A 15,661-nucleotide genomic window follows, 5' to 3' on the forward strand; every position below is an offset into this window, starting at 1 on the left:
GTAACGTTTTAGATAGCTTCCAGTAGCTTTTGGTAATCTGTGATGTTACTTTTGATTAATTTAATGCTTAATTGCATTATAAACTTTTTCTAGATTGGCATCTGGAATTTTCATGTTTAAGTGGCAGTTGTGAAACAAGAAATATTGTCCAAGCTGGAAGTATCTTGGTTAAATATTTTCTAGTGCTTTTGATGAAATGTTTGACGATCTTCCTTTTAGAGTTGTGATTATGCTTCTAAAAGCTCACCATTGATCCTTTTTGTAATCTCTGGGGTTAAGAACGCTTCCCATTTTGTTGTCATTCTGCCAGTGGGTTGTGAAGGTGAAACTAAAGTGTTTTCTAGGGTAGGCTTATTGCTGTTTCCCCTCAGTAGTAGTTATGTTCCAGCTGAAACTTGAACGTGGCTGTGGTCCGGTGCTGTCTTTGATAAAGCAGTAGTCAGTCAGTGTGGAGGTTATCCTTCTGAACTGGGTGATAATGAAGAGCAGTGCAGCGTTCTTGCTTGGTGTGGTTGGCAACAGAAGTCTGTACGGCTCTGCGCCTTGCTCCACAGTAAGCTAAATAATATTCTGACACGTTCTGTCAGTCTAAGTACTGACTTATTTAATGCTTTTTCATGGTTTCTTCCAACTTGCTTTTGTAAGAGAGGTAACAAACTTAAACGTAATGTGTCATTACATTTAAAAGCCAAGTTTTTGGTTACACCCCTTCCTTCTTCCACCTTCTCCAGGATAATAGTATAAGTTTTAATAAAGCCGTGTGAAGACCAAACTTGTAAAACAAAAGTGGTGCAGGCAGACCAAGTTGTAGATAAGGAATCCACGCCTGTGGAAGTTCAGAGTCTCTGTGAATGTTATGTAGCGGAGTTTAATGACAAAGGTCTCTGAGGTCTGCCTGCTGGTAGAACTGTTACTAGATGCAAATAGGAGACTGTGAATGTTATCAGTAGGAAACCTTTGCTGTCATCTTGGTCGGATAAAGCTCTAGTGTTTATGGTAAGGGAAATAAAGTAAAAAACTAAAATAATGACTGCAAATTCCTACCTTTAATAAGGATAACAGAATGAAGTCTTCACAGAACTTTTGTAGTAAATTTCTTAGTGCTTTTTCAGCATTGATAATAGAAGAAGTATACTGGAGCACACCAGGGAAGGCTACTCTCCAGTTTCATCAAATGTGATTAAGAGTGGGCTCATAGAAATGTGAGATGTGCTGCTTAGCAAGGAATTGTGATCCTGAGAGGAGCATCCATGTTATTTCAGAGTTAAACTAGTAGCTGGTATGAATAGTCCCTAATGGATAATATAACGTGTCACCTCATGGCTGAACTTCATGTGATTTCTTCCCATTATTGTCTCCTAACAAATTGAACAAAGTAGCATTGAATTATTTCAGGAGAGTAGCAAATGAGATAAATAGTGACTGTCCTAATGAGCTCATCTTACTCCTAAATGTAGCAGGTATGGGTAGTGGATACTTCTTGAGTGTCTGGCCCGGACTGTGGAGAGGGAGGAGGAGGAAAAGAGGGATGCTCAGATATAAGCATCCCCTTCCAACCTGTATTACTGCTGAATCACATTGGGTGGGTTTGTTTGTTTCTCCTAAACAGCTTGTGGGGTCACAAACTGAGAATTTAGGCTGTTTCTTTTTTTCTGTGCTGATGTGACAGTTCTTTGTTGGGTAAAGAATTTATTAGGGCTCTCTGTCATATCTTTTCAGCGCTACCCTTTTAAGAGCTCCTGCTTATCCTTCCTGAAGCCATAGCAGCTCAGAATACAGCAGTTCAAAATCTTTTCTTTGTGATTTATTACAATGTCTTGTTAAGTTGCGATGTCTGAGCTGTCTATTTCAAACTTTTGCCAATCAGTCGTCATTTTGAGAACTTGGTATTCTGGGTGGTTTAAAGCAGCAGTAGTCTGCAGAATGGTGAATCGCACAGAGTATTGCACTGTGTAAGTAGCCTAGATGGTTTCAAACGGTGGTAGCCAAAGCTAAATCCTGTGACAGTCATGCTTTCCCAACTTCCTGTGCTATTCTTTCTCTCCTATTTTCCCTTTTCATCCCAGAATGAGAACACTCCAGTTCATTTAGTCTAATATAGCTTGATCTGTTATGGAGGACCACATATGATATTTATTCTTCTGAACAGTGTGTAGCAAAGATAACTTTCAATGAGATGGTGTCACAAGTTAAGTGATTTTTGTGATGTCTTGACTTTTTCCACTCGAAAAGGAGGATAGTATTTTGTCTGTTGTTCTACTGCTAGATGTTTTAGATTGGGGATGAGGGGTGGTTACTTCTCTGGGTAGGTTGTTTGTGGTTTGTTTGTTTTTTTGGATGCTTTTCCCTTAGAATGTCTCTGAGATGAATAATTCAATTTCAGCAAGCATGAAAAATAATGGTTTGGTTTCACAGGTGTTGCATTATTGCCGTTTGTTGATGAGCGACGCCTTAGAGCTGCCCTGGAAGAAGTCTACCCTGACCTCACTCCCGAAGAAAGTAAGAATTGTGATATGTTGTTGTGACTGTGGTGTATTCACTAGAACTTGTTCTTGCTACTGTTTCACGTACCTTTAAACCCTAAATGAGCAAGAATTGAATTATGCAAGCTATATCCACTTCTCTATGGATGGTGTTGGTAATTAGAATGCTCTGTGATGGGTTTATTTTTACTTTCACTTGCTTTTATTTTAATGAAGTAGACTTGCATGAGATCTAACCTGAAAATTAGATGGCAGCTTAATCATATGAAAAGTTTCTACCAGTGTAGTCAAAGTAATTGTTAGATTAGTATGTTGGAATCAAAAGAATAAACTTGGTTTTCAAATTTAGTCATTTAGCGGGATGGCTGTGTCCAGTTACAGTATGCGAAGCTTGATGTTCTACTTATACAGACAAATTTGGGCTTCACTTTCTGCATTATGACAAAATGATAGCTGGTTCTTGTAGGTAAAGTGGTCTTTGGAGTTGTATATATTTTTTTTTCAGCCGATGTCTTTGTTCTGAATTCAAAATTCCTTCCACTGAGCACAATATTCTTATTGTTTTCCTGTCTACTACTAGTCTGTGTGACCAGAGGCCTCCTGTTTTAGGCACAGACATGATAAGAATTTTCAAAACTTTCTCATAAATCACAATGAAGCTTTCCTGTGGAGCAGAACTGGTAGAGGTCTCACCAGAATGATGTACTGGTATGCTGTATTCCTTACCTCCTCCTTTCCTCTGAACTCTTACCTCATTCTCTTCATCTTTTTTAGACAGAAGAAATAGCCTTGGTGGTGATGTTCTCTTTGTTGGAAAACACCATCCACTTTGTGACTTTATTGTAGAACAGTACAAGTCCAAAAATACAGAGGTATGTTATGTTTGTTGTAAAGGGATTGTGGAAGTGGTGAGGGTGGAGTTCTCATAATGAGCTTCAGCTGAAAAATTATTTCTTCCATAGCCAGTGGATATACCGCCAGAGTTGTGTCATGGAATCCAGGGAAAGCTTACACTGAATGAAAATGCTGTTCTTCCAGATCAGTGAGTATAGCTTTCAGCATGGGATGTGTGATGCTAAAGGATACTTTCTTCAGTTACATCTGTATTTAAATTAAAAACAAAGAAACAAACAAAAAAACATCAACTGAAAACCTCTGCTCACAATGAGAAACCTAAAACTTCTGGCAAGGCAGTGCATTTAGTTGTAAGGCTAAAAGTGCTTTCTGCTAGGACTTTAAATAGATATGTACTATAGTTAGTATATAATTAAAAAAAAAAAGTAAGAACTCTTATTCTACAAGCCTATTTTATCCCATTTTATTATCACAGAAATAGTCTTTTAAAACAGCATCGGAAATCTGTAAAGCACTTTGTGTGTTTATAATTGCAGGTATTTTTTTAATTTGTAATTTCATCTTTTGAAGACTGATTGTTGTTGTTGCTTCATTTATGTATTTATTACTGTTTGATGAACTTTAATAGGTAATCAGGGATCATATCCTAAAAGCTATAGTGATCAGTGGCTTTCCTCTGTAACATCATGTTGTTTTGGTCTCTGTGCTATTTTATGAATGCTAATTTAATAGACTGATAAAACTTCCACTAGGGCATGCTGATTTCTTTTTTCTTTTTCTTTCTTTTTTTTTTTTAAAAAAAAAAAAAAAAAGCTTTTTATATGCTAATCTTAATTTCATTAAAGAAAAATACAGATGGAGATGTATTTTGCCATTTTCCATTTAGGGTACAGTGCTAAATTCAGGAAGGTACCTTACCAGCTACATGTACAAAATGCTCTTCCCCCCCCACCCCCCCCTTCAACATAAGTTTGAGAAATCATCGGTGTAATCTTCATGTTGTTGGAAATGCATTCATTTTTCTAACTTTCCTTAGAGGCATAAGCAGGTGTTCAGTAACTCATTTGCATTAAATGCACAAATACTCTGATTTTGTTGGACAGATAATGTATCATAGGTCACACTCACTAATATACATTCCTATATTCTTGTCATGGCTTGTGAAGGGTATGAGCAAGTCAGAGCAGTTCTTGGAGGGAATAGTAATGCAGGAAAAAAGAAAATTCTTATGGCATTGTCTTCCCTGTATAAGGTATGAGCAATGGATATCTATTTTTACCTAGAGAGGTACTGTTTGCTAGGAATTCTGTGAAGATGAAGAAGCATTTATGTCAACACTTCAAAATATCTCTAGCTTTGCTAAAAAGGTTTGGATTAAATTCAATCAACGTGTGCTGTTTGTGACCTGTGTATAATATGGGTGTGTGACAGTTGTGCATAGTGGCATGAACTGGAGGCATCTAGCTCCTGACTGATGAGGTTAATTTTTTTTAGCATATAGTTTGTCTGCTTGATGTGAAGATACAAGTTCTGAAGGAAATGGTTAAAAAGCATCTGCATCTCAGCCTGTTGAATTTCAGTTAGAAAGTAATCTCTTCAAGTGCTGTGTAAAACAGCTGCTAAAAATATTTTTTCCTTCAAAGCCTTTTTTTCCCGGGGAAGTCAGTTTGTATCCACAAGGTGTCTGTATGTCTGTCACTCTTGTCTTCTCCTGCCCTCGTAGAACTTGTTGGCTTGTTATAATCCAACCTCAGTGATATGGAGAGGTTTCCAAGATGCAAGGTAGTTCTAACTTGTAAACAGACAGCTGGGCAGCAGGAGGTGTGTGAAACCACTATTAGATGTTAGAGAATGCAAATGCAGGATCAGCTGCAAAAGTGATATCGTTAGGAAATAAGAGTTCAGTAACTCTGTTGCTTAAGAACTATTTGATTTATATAAAAGATTATGTATTTTTGAAATCCTTTTACTTGTTGTAGGTTTAGTTGACAGAGTAATTTGAGTGGTAGCAACAGAGAAAGAGGAGCTCCTCTTATTTCCTAACGATATGCTAAATGATGATGATGTTAGATGTTTTAACAGAGCTTTTTTTCTTTACCAGGACCGTGGAGTCTCCTGTTCCAATGCTGCGTGATCTTACACAAAATTCTGCAGTCAGGTAAGTAAATGCTGGGTTTTAATACAATGTTGTACTAAATGCAGTAACAAAATTTGGTTTACTATGTTGTTTTGTATTTTTGAATTTGTTGCAGAATCAGTCTCTTAACTAAAATGATTTTTTTTGTTTTAAATATTTCTTTCTTTCTGTGAAAATTGAATCTAAAACATTGTAACATAGTGGGCTTGAGTTACAGCAGTTAAGCAGAGTATGTGCTGGTGTGTCCTGCAGGGGTATCCAAAATGGTTGTTTCTTGGTCCATCAAACCCGGTATTTTTCATCCCTTCAGAAGGACCTCATCGTGCCTGCTGTTGCTTTTTTAGTTGCTCTCTGTCATGACTTTTGTATCGTTGGCAAGCAGAGAGCAACACCTACAGAACTCTGTATTCTCTATCATGCCTTTTAAATTAAAGAAAACCAAACTTTCTTAAGACCAGGTCTCTGAAACAGAATTGGGTATTGATTTTTTTCAATCAAGAGCCCTTCAGCTCTTGATTTGTGCTTCTTGATTTTTTGTCCATTTTCATTCCTAACAATTCCCAGAGGATGTCTGAGAATATAAGCTTTGTGTTTTAAAGAAGAGTGAGCAGTGAGGAGTTTCTTCCTTTTTCTCTCTGTGAACGGCTGGGTTTCCAGCCCCGTAAGAGGTGAATGGCAAAGATCTCTATAGAAACTGTTTCCATTGCTAAGATTTGTTTTATTTGTTTATTTGAATGCCTTCTCTCTTCTGGAGACTTGTTTTCTTCAGCTCCATGTCTTAGAACTCTTGGTTAATGGAGAGGTTCTCCTGATCACTGAGACTTGTCCACCCACACATTGGGCCTCTCATGACGAACCCACCTACTAATTTCAGCCCCTCAAGTGTTGGCTGTTCTCCATCATTCTGGTGCAGGAGGCTGGTAGTACCTGCTGGTTCCTTTAAGAGTTGGTTCCTAATCTGTTAGGTTAAATAATTTGGATGTGGTAAAGGTGACTGCAGAGAAAGGAGTTCCAAGACAAAAGCTTCACCCCTAGCAATGCTTCTTTTTTTTTTTTTGCCTCCTCATTGTTTTATATAGTATGAATAATGCTGACTTGGCCTGTGGTCACCAAAGAATTGAGTTATTCTTGCACTTGACAACAAATTCCTGTATGTCATTGTTACTTAATTTGACACAGTTTAATAAGTATCTAAGGCTTAAGCCTATAGCCTTTCATGTCTTAATGTCATATAGGATACTTAGGACACTGAAAATCACTTGTGATCTGTTTGCATGCTTTGTCTCTGAGGAGACAAAACTTGTTTCTACTAGTACAACTATTTACACGCCATAAGAAATGTTAAGTTGTGGATTGTCAGGGTATTGTTGAAATGATGTTCTGAAATGGGAATTTAGTTACTTTGAGGTAAAGGTAGTTTTTAGCTTTCTATCTGCCACTGTCAGGAGGTTTGAATTGTTTTATGCTTTTGTCCATTCCTTTGTTACAGAGTTTTCTTCCTGTCTTTTGAGATAGTATGGGTGGTTATTGCTTCTGCTCTTCAGTTCCTTTGGTTGAATTTTCCAAGGCACCATTATTCTCTTTCCTTGGAGTCTAATTCATTCTTTGTGCTGGAAAAAAATAAAAAAAAAAAAATTATTTCTGCTGGAGGAATTAAATTATTCTGCTTAGTGGTTTGGTTTTTGTCTTTCTTGGTATCCCAGACATTCTTCTATCAAATGGTTCTTCAGACTGGTTCCTAGTAGCTGGTGGGGCCTTCCTGAGGCATGGGTGCTCATACTGGAATTGCTAGCAGTGTGGATGAATTTACCTAAAGCAAACCCAAAGTGCTATAAAGTGCATTTTACCAGCAGAAATTGAGCTTTCAGACGCTAGTTGCTCTATTAGTAGTTAGTGTAACACTAGACAGCTCAAAATACAGGGTCTGTGAGATGTCACTGAAAATATGTGTACCTCTCTCTACTGGAACTACATGCAACTGCAAAGCTGCCTTTTGGGATAAAAACTCCCTGTTACAGGAAATTCCACTTCCAAGTTTTGTACATTTTTGACTAGACTGCACAGCAAGCTCATACCCTTCCTGTCTCTGGACTGTTCTCTAAGCATGGGACTTAGTACCAAAACAGTCCAAAACATGGGATTGTTGACTAAGCATTAAACTTTCTTTTGGATGGACTGTTGATACAGAGGAGGAAAAAGGTCACCCTGTGCAAGATAATGGAGATATCCAACTCCATTAGATGGATATAGTCAATGTATCCATGTATAATAAATGCATTTTTACAGTTTAAGTCATGGGTTCTTGCATCTTAACCTTATCTATTGCGTGCATCACTTGATAGATCAGTGATTACTTTTTCATCTTGCTTGTCTTGATTATCAAGTAAACCTAATCTTCAATTATTTTTGTGTAGCATCTCTTTCAAAGATCCACAGTTTGATGAAGACTTTGTTTTTAAGGCTACAGTGCTACCTGGTGCAAAGTAAGTATCAGTTGTCAGATTTCATATAATTCAATTTTATTTCATTAATCTGAGCATTTGCTGTAATAACTACTTACGGAACTATTTTTAATGTTCAGGAAACCTCCTCCAGTTCTGAAGCCAGGAGACTGGGAAAAAAATAACAATGATGGCAGACCTTGGAGACCGCAGCTTGGTTTTAATCGAGATAGAAAGCCAGTCCACTTGGACCAGTCAGCATTTAGAACTTTAGGGTAAGACTCGCAGCAGGGCTACTGACTATACCCCTTTATTGCCCCTCTTAAAAACAAACCACCCCCACCAAAAAAACAGCAAGGGAGTGGAAACAATCAGAGATTAGATGCTGGTGCTCCATGTTGGAAACTTTGGTATGTGATATTTATATTCTGTGTAAATAATCATACATGATGATAATTTTGCAGTGGTACCGTGCATTCTTCTTAATTTTGGGGGTGTTTTTTCTTAATATTTCTAATTAGATTTCCTGTTGTGTTTTTTTAACTTGTTTGGTGATACTCGCCTGAAGTACAGAAGATATGATAAGGATATTTCACAAAACTGTTAGTTAATATTATTATAAAGACAGGAATGTCTTTCATGCTTTTAAAAATTAGGGGTTTTTTTTTTGTTTTTTTTTTTTACAAACCTTTGTTTGAAGCACATGTTGCATGGTGCAATGTATTTGATCATCATTTTTCAAGGCATTTTCACAGTTGTTGTTAGTTCTCCAAAAGTCCAAATAACTTTCATCCTTTGCTCCAAAGCATTCTCACATACTATGAGAATAGTTCTGGAGCATCTGAGAGCATGAGCTGAGATTATGTATTACAAATAAAATGAAATGTCCTTCCCTTACTGGGAACTATAAGGAGCTGTATGTCTGTCAGAGCCAGAAAAGGGAATGTTTTAAAGGAGGCTACGCCTGTGAACAATCTTCAGTTCTTCCATGTTACAGTTACAAGGAGAAAAAAAATGTAGTTACGTTATTGATCATGTATGATGTCTTATTGAATTGTTTTCTAAAGTGGAGACGCTACAAGCATTAATTAAAATCTCATTAAGTCTTAATGAGAGTGTAGTTCTGCACAGGATAAAAACAGCAAAGGCCTGGCAAACGTTGGCTCCATCATTTATAGATCCCGTAATTTCTGTCAGCTCTCACTTCACAGGCAATGTGATAGTAGTTCAGTTTTACTGAATACTTACACAATTTGTAGAAAATGTTTTTAGTGTTGTTTTTTGTTTTTTGTTTTTGTTTTTTTTTTCCTGCTTATTGTGGCTTGCTATGAGAGTTTTTACTGGGACCAGTTCACAAAACACGTGCTTTGTTTGTGGTGTGTCTGGGACCCTTATCTGTAAGTGAGTCATCACACCGTGTTTGTGTACGTCTCCACTGATGCATTGGAGAGAGCTGGGTATTTAATGGACTGGGTAGCAGCTGTGCTGTAAGATGGCATTGATAAAAACATCCTATTCTTTCTTCTTTCCGTTTCTTACGCATAATAGCCATACAATGCCAAGGGAAAGAGGGATGCCAGGAATGTATGCCAATGCTGTACCTCTTGGAGCTTATGGGAGCCCATACAGCAGACCACTTCTGAGTGGGCAGCAGCAGATTCCTAAATTGTTGTCAAGTAAGTGGGTTCTGCTTTATATATTTCCGAGTTTGAAAAATATTGCAGTTTGATTTTGGTCTGTTGCACTGTTACAAATAAGTGGATTCAGGAATTCATCTTCGTCCTGCAGGAGATACATTTTGACTGCTTTGATGTTCTTCTGTCGATGGACATTCAGGCAATACTTTTTTATACACTTCTTTTTTAAAAATTTCAAATGGTTATACTCAGATATCCGAAGTGATTTGGTGTCCTTGCATGGTGAGGTCCTGAATTTTGAACACTTTTCACATCAGTGGATTGGAAATGTCTTATATTGCTTCATTTGATGTTTGTTATGGAGATTGATCCTGCCAAAAAGCAAATACCATTTCCTCCCTCACCCCTGGCCACATAAGCAAATAACTTATGCTTTTAGGAGAGGAAAACCTCTTCTTTCCTATGAGAAAACAATGCTTAGGTCACTATAAATCACTATAAACAGTGATTTTAAATTTTTTATAGTTTTTCCTTAAAGTTGCTGCAATAAAACAGCGAAGTATATGTTGTTCACTAGGAAAAGCGTGCCATTATCAATGCCAGTTCAACTTTGTTGTTTAGTTTTGACTAGCCTTGCTATTCAGAGCCTGACCAGATAGTTTCACCTGTAACAACGTTAACGCAGTGCTAGAAAATAATGAAAATACACCAGAAAAAATGTTCTTGAAAACCCTTTTTTCCTCCCTTTATCTGTTAGTTGGCATCAGTTTGAGGGTGGGGGAAAGGTGTTGTTTGAGTTAATTCACAAAATTATTTTGTTTAGACTTAGTTAAATGTCAAGTCACAATTTGAAATGAACGCAACTCTTTTTCTAATGTCTATCTTGCATGAGTTGGTTTTATTTTTGAAGAGTCCAGAAGTACATACAAAGTTCTGAGCGCTTTTGTCTGTTTGGAAACTGGGAAGCAGAGTGATTAACCTTGTGTTGCTCTTCTCCATTACTTTTCTTTTTTGGAATGGCTGTAGTGAAATGTACTAAACTTGTTCTGACTCTAAAACGTGAGTATGTGCCTGTAAGCAAGATCCCACTTAAAATACTGTGCCCACTATTCGAGTACAATAGGAAAAATTGCATTTAGTGTAATAGGGATTTTCAGTGTCCATTATTCTGAGCATATTAAGTATGTAGCTGAATCTCAACATCACCAGCATCGGTGAGCTTAGAATTTTGATGCTTTGTGTCTGTAGAGAGGGTGCTGGCCACAGAAAATAATCAGTGCACAATACGTGGTGGCTGCTCAGAAAAGGCTATAGGACTCTGAGAGAAGAACTGTGGTATCTATCTGAGAGTTTCTCCTTCTGTGCCTGAACTGCCCAGTCCCTTTTGAAGGTTTGTGCCTCTGTCTTTTTCCATCTGCTACTTTTGTTTTGGGCAATTAGCTTCAGTTACCCAGGAAGGAGGGTTGTTAATGAGTCCTGTCTCTGTGTGTGATCAGGAGCTGCACTTCTGTAATGGTGGGAATGAAACGGGATGAAACTTCACTAAACTGCCTAAAAAGGTGCTTTAAAGTTAGAAGCTCTCATTTTTAGCTGAATTCTTGCAGTGTTGAATTATGTAAATATTTGAAGCTTCAGCAGCTGAGATAGCCGAGTTTGAACTACAACATTTTGTCATGTATAGGAGACCAGATCACTGCTTAAAGAAACTGTCTGACTTTTTATAGTTGACTTGTATTTCTTGACTGCATATAAAACAGCAAATAATTAATATCAGTGGCCACTCTGAATTAAACTTATTGTCTGAGTCCAAAGTAGATGAAGTGTACTGGAGCCGGGCATGCAGAAGCTTTCCTGTGTGAGGAATCAGGTTGGTTCAAGTGGACAGACAGATTGAATAGGAGAGTCTGGAGCTATTAACTTTGATTAAAGGAAAACAAGTGTGTTTTTTTTTTTTTTTTTTGAGCAAACAGAAATATGATTTTAAAAGAAGACTGTGGGGAATGGGAAGGCAGAATTACCAGGCAGGCATCATATTTTTGTACTTCTCTCTAAGGAGAGTCTGTGTGGTTTTGTGGGGAGATAAAGTATTCATGAGCCCATGAGTACCTGTACTATTGTTCATGTCTTCTGAAACTTGAATCTTCATGCTTTCTGGGAAATAGTTATTTCAAAGCAGTTTTATGAGCTTTGCATACATGGAGCTTATTTTGCCAATTAGGTACTTAGAAAGCTCTCATCCTCATGGTATATGAGCACCTTGTGTTGTATAGGAAACACTCCAAATACCAATATGCCCCAGTGCCACCATTCTTACAAATTGAGGAGGCTTGAATCCGCTGATCAATATGAAATCCCAGTCCATCTGTTGGCCTCAGAAATTGTCTGGAGGCTTTCCTTCACACATCTCTTTCTCCCCTCATCTCCTGCCCCTTCCTCATCCTCAGATTGTCTCAGGCATCCCCAGTTACTGTTTCTCAGGTGTGCCTGGCAGATCTAAGAGGAAGGCTTTTTTTTTCCCCCTTCCCCATTGTGCCTCTTCCTTAGCGTTTCTTTTTCCATTAGGCAGAGGTTGTTTTCTTTCCTGGACATGCAGTAAAAAAGGTGTCAGGTTAGCCCTCCCTGTTCGGTGCTGCCCATGGTCATTGTACAAAGGCTCTTGCACAAAGCAGGGTTGGCAGGCGGTCGCGCTCCAGGCTCCTCATTCCAGAGTTGAGAAGCTGGTTCCTGGCACACTGTTTTTCCTGTGAAATCTCAAAACTGAGGAAAGGAGTGTAACGCACTGAAAATGTGTTTTGTCAGTTACTTTTGCTGTTTTTTTTTCCCCTGTATAAATGTTAACAAGTTGTCCTAGGAGATTAGTCTTAAACCCTAATTAACTTCTGATTTAAACTGGCTGCAATGTGAAATCTTGACAATTAACGAACTACAGTGGTTCTTGACTTAGTATTTGGAGAGTATCTTTCTTTCAGTGTCTTGTCGTTTCACTGAGGTGCAAGGACAGCCACTATCTCGGTCAGTGGGACAAGGCCGGGTTGGACAGCAGGGGCGGTGTACCAGCTCACCCAGGAGGCCAGCAGGGCGTCCTGCAACCTGGAGGGTGGGCCAGGCCTGGCTGTGCCAAGTGGCCACGGGCATGTGAACGGTCCTTCTACTGAGTAAAGGATGAGACCTGCTCACACCATTTAAAGGCACTTGTTAAAATACCTTCAAGTGTTGTAGCCCAGAATTTCTGCTGAGATCAGTCTTTCCAATGTTTGCACTGAAGGATGCTTTTGAAAACGGAACCATGAAAACATCCCTACAAGGTAATGTGTCATGGGTTTAGTGTCAAGCAGATTTGTGGAGATGGGAGCACGTCAGCATCCCTCTGAAGCTTGCTTCAGTAGGTGGCATCTTTTTGAACAGGAATAGCCTGCGTGGACAGCATGCTTGCTCTGATGGAAATTTGTTGTCAGAATTAAGCATGTAGGCCTTATCTCTCCTTGGCACCAGTTTCAACCAGACAGTTTTCTGTCTAGGAGTACCAGGAGGTATTCCTAGATCTGAGAGCACAGCTATCTTCTTGCCTTTGCAGCCATGCCTTTCAGTTCAGGCGCAAATGCCTCTATCAATGTGCACGTCTTCAACTAGAAAAATGAATTATGAGGAATTGGGAAGGAATAAGCAGAATGTTCTTAATGGGGGAAATCTCTTGTGTCAAAGCTGTTCATCGGCTAGATCATTGCAAGAGTGTAGAAAGTAGAATGTGTGAAAGAACATCTGTATGCTATGGAATAATTGGGCTGGGAAGCTTCCTGAAAATGCACGTTTATATATTCCTGAAAAACTAGACCTGACGTGGTTAAAATGCCCACATTTTGTGAGACTGATGCAAAACAACTTTTCATTTTATATATAACACTTTTATATGTATGATGAAGAAAAAATAGAATCTAGAAGGGCAATGCGGTCAACCAAAATGCCATCTCTCCTTCAAGAGCCGTCTGTGGGTGTTCCTGACTGTTGTTCTCTGATTTGACTTTGATGTGCCAATTTTCAGTTGATGAATAATTGCCTGTGCTGATAACTTGGGGAGTCGAGTGTAGTATGGTAGTACTCTATGAATGGCATATTCGGTTTCTGCAATACAAGGTATCTGATTTATGACTTTCATTTCAGTCAGTAAACTTGTCAATTAGCTGTGTTTGAAAAGTGATTTTGATTAGTGCAATCAGTAAACACAAAATCTCATCTTTGATTGCCACGCTGATTAGATAAATTGTTACTTGAGGAGCTGCTGCTGAAGGCGGTTTATTTGGTCTTATAGCTCTAGGAAATGCCTAAGTTTTGAAGACTAAATAAAATATTAATTGTCATTTCTCTTCCGATTTTGTACCTTTTTGAAGTGCAATTTACTGTTCCAAGCTTTTTCCCCTTCAAAGATTGTTCTGTCAGAGTCATACAAATGAACAGTAATAAGGTGGCTTTCAATGTTTTTATAATGATTTCATTAAACTCTGTCTTAAACTGTTCTTAAGCTGCAAAAACATGTGGTTATAGGAGGGTAGTCAGGCCTTTTCTTCTCCAGGTGGAAAGAAAGTGATTAAATGTAAATCACTTCCGTGATTTCACTTTAGTGAAAGTAAATTTTTAACTAGCCCTTATTCAAGGATCCGTATGAATGGGAAACACCATACAGGGCAAGACCAGTATCTTCTCACTGGTTTCCTCGCTAGAGCACTATTTGACCCTGGCTCTGCAGTGGAAAATGTGTTAATAAATTTCAATTACATGTGAAGCTCTGACCAGGGAGGGTCAGGAAGGGAGAGATTGTATTAGTCTGTGTAATTGTCAGGGGGCTTTGCCTAGCTCTGTCTGCACGGAAGGAAAGAAAAGTGGGGGAAACCTCACCTTCATGAAATATTTTTTTTTCGTTTCTCCTGGTAGCTTTTCTCCCAGCAAGCAACAAGAGAACTGAGTCCCCTTCTCCCATTTTTTTTGTCAACTGATACTTTGCATTGCAATGTGACACAGGTATCTGTGCAAAAAGCTATAGCTTAAAAACTATGGTGTGTCAAGGTATGGAGGAGGAAAATATCAGACCTGTAGGTCTCCTGGGCCAGGCTCTGGCAGAGACAGAACTTTACTGTCATCCTGCTGGCTGCAAATGAAGAGCTGGTAGTTAGAAGCTACAGATCACACAATCACAGAACTGTAGGTGTTGGAAGGGACCTCCAGAGATCATCGGGTCCAACCCCCCTGCCAAAGCAGGTTCCCTAGAGCAGGCTGCCCAGGTGGGCGTCCAGACGGGCCTTGAATATCTCCAGAGAAGGAGACTCCACAGCCTCCCTGGGCAGCCTGTCCCAGTGCTCCGTCACCCTCACCGTGAAGAAGTTCTTTCACATGTTGGTGTGGAACTTCCTGTGCTCCATTTTGTGGCCATTGCTCCTTGTCCTGTCCCCACAAACCACTGAAAAGAGGTTGGCCAAATCCCTCTCTCTCCCACACTTAAGGTATTTGTAAACATTGATAAGATCCCCTCTCATTCTTCTCTTCTCAAGGCTGAACAGACCCAGGTCCCTCAGTCTTTCCTCATAGGGAAGAAAGAGATGGAAGATTTTTGTATCTGAAAATGCTTTTAGCAGAGCTCAGTTCTGCTGTGTTGCATATTTTTTGTGTGGTGCTGGTATCTGCAAAACTGTGAAATTATTAGAAATGAAAAGTCTTGCTGGATTTTTGGATTGAAGGGAGTGACGCTCATGGGCTCTGCCAAATTTCCAATTCTATGTAACAATTTTGGAAAGTCTTTATTGATATTATCTTCACTATATACTTTCTGTTCAAGTTTCAGGTTAAGGCTGTGTCTTCGTATCAGTCTGTGTGTGCGTGTATATTATACATGTATATAATAGATTTAAAAGAAGATGCATGCCACTCAGCTGTGGACTGTTCTGTGGCCTAGGTGAGGGAGATTAGCTCCGGCTGGAGGCAGCCTGGGCAGGAGCAGTGGTACTGCTAGGATCAGAATTTATTTCCACTGACAAGACTGTTGCTTCAATAAGGCGGGCAGGCCTTATTGAAGATCTATATGCTGCGCTCTCAAGTGCTGCCATGAAAGGTTTCTGTCCA

General features: G+C 39.0%; 1 protein-coding gene across 1 annotated transcript in view; it reads left to right on the plus strand.

Moving 5' to 3' along the window:
• The window catches only part of XRN2 (5'-3' exoribonuclease 2), a 50,890-nt gene that overhangs the window by 23,173 nt on the left and 12,056 nt on the right, over positions 1 to 15,661 (plus strand). The window contains exons 21-27 of the mRNA XM_072035192.1: positions 2,416 to 2,499; positions 3,258 to 3,355; positions 3,446 to 3,525; positions 5,440 to 5,496; positions 7,890 to 7,958; positions 8,057 to 8,191; positions 9,465 to 9,592. Coding sequence (XP_071891293.1) covers positions 2,416 to 2,499; positions 3,258 to 3,355; positions 3,446 to 3,525; positions 5,440 to 5,496; positions 7,890 to 7,958; positions 8,057 to 8,191; positions 9,465 to 9,592 — 651 coding nt within the window. The remainder of the gene's footprint in view (positions 1 to 2,415; positions 2,500 to 3,257; positions 3,356 to 3,445; positions 3,526 to 5,439; positions 5,497 to 7,889; positions 7,959 to 8,056; positions 8,192 to 9,464; positions 9,593 to 15,661) is intronic.

This window comes from Anas platyrhynchos, chromosome 3 (assembly GCF_047663525.1).
Source record: "Anas platyrhynchos isolate ZD024472 breed Pekin duck chromosome 3, IASCAAS_PekinDuck_T2T, whole genome shotgun sequence".
NCBI classification, from domain to species: Eukaryota; Metazoa; Chordata; class Aves; order Anseriformes; family Anatidae; genus Anas; species Anas platyrhynchos.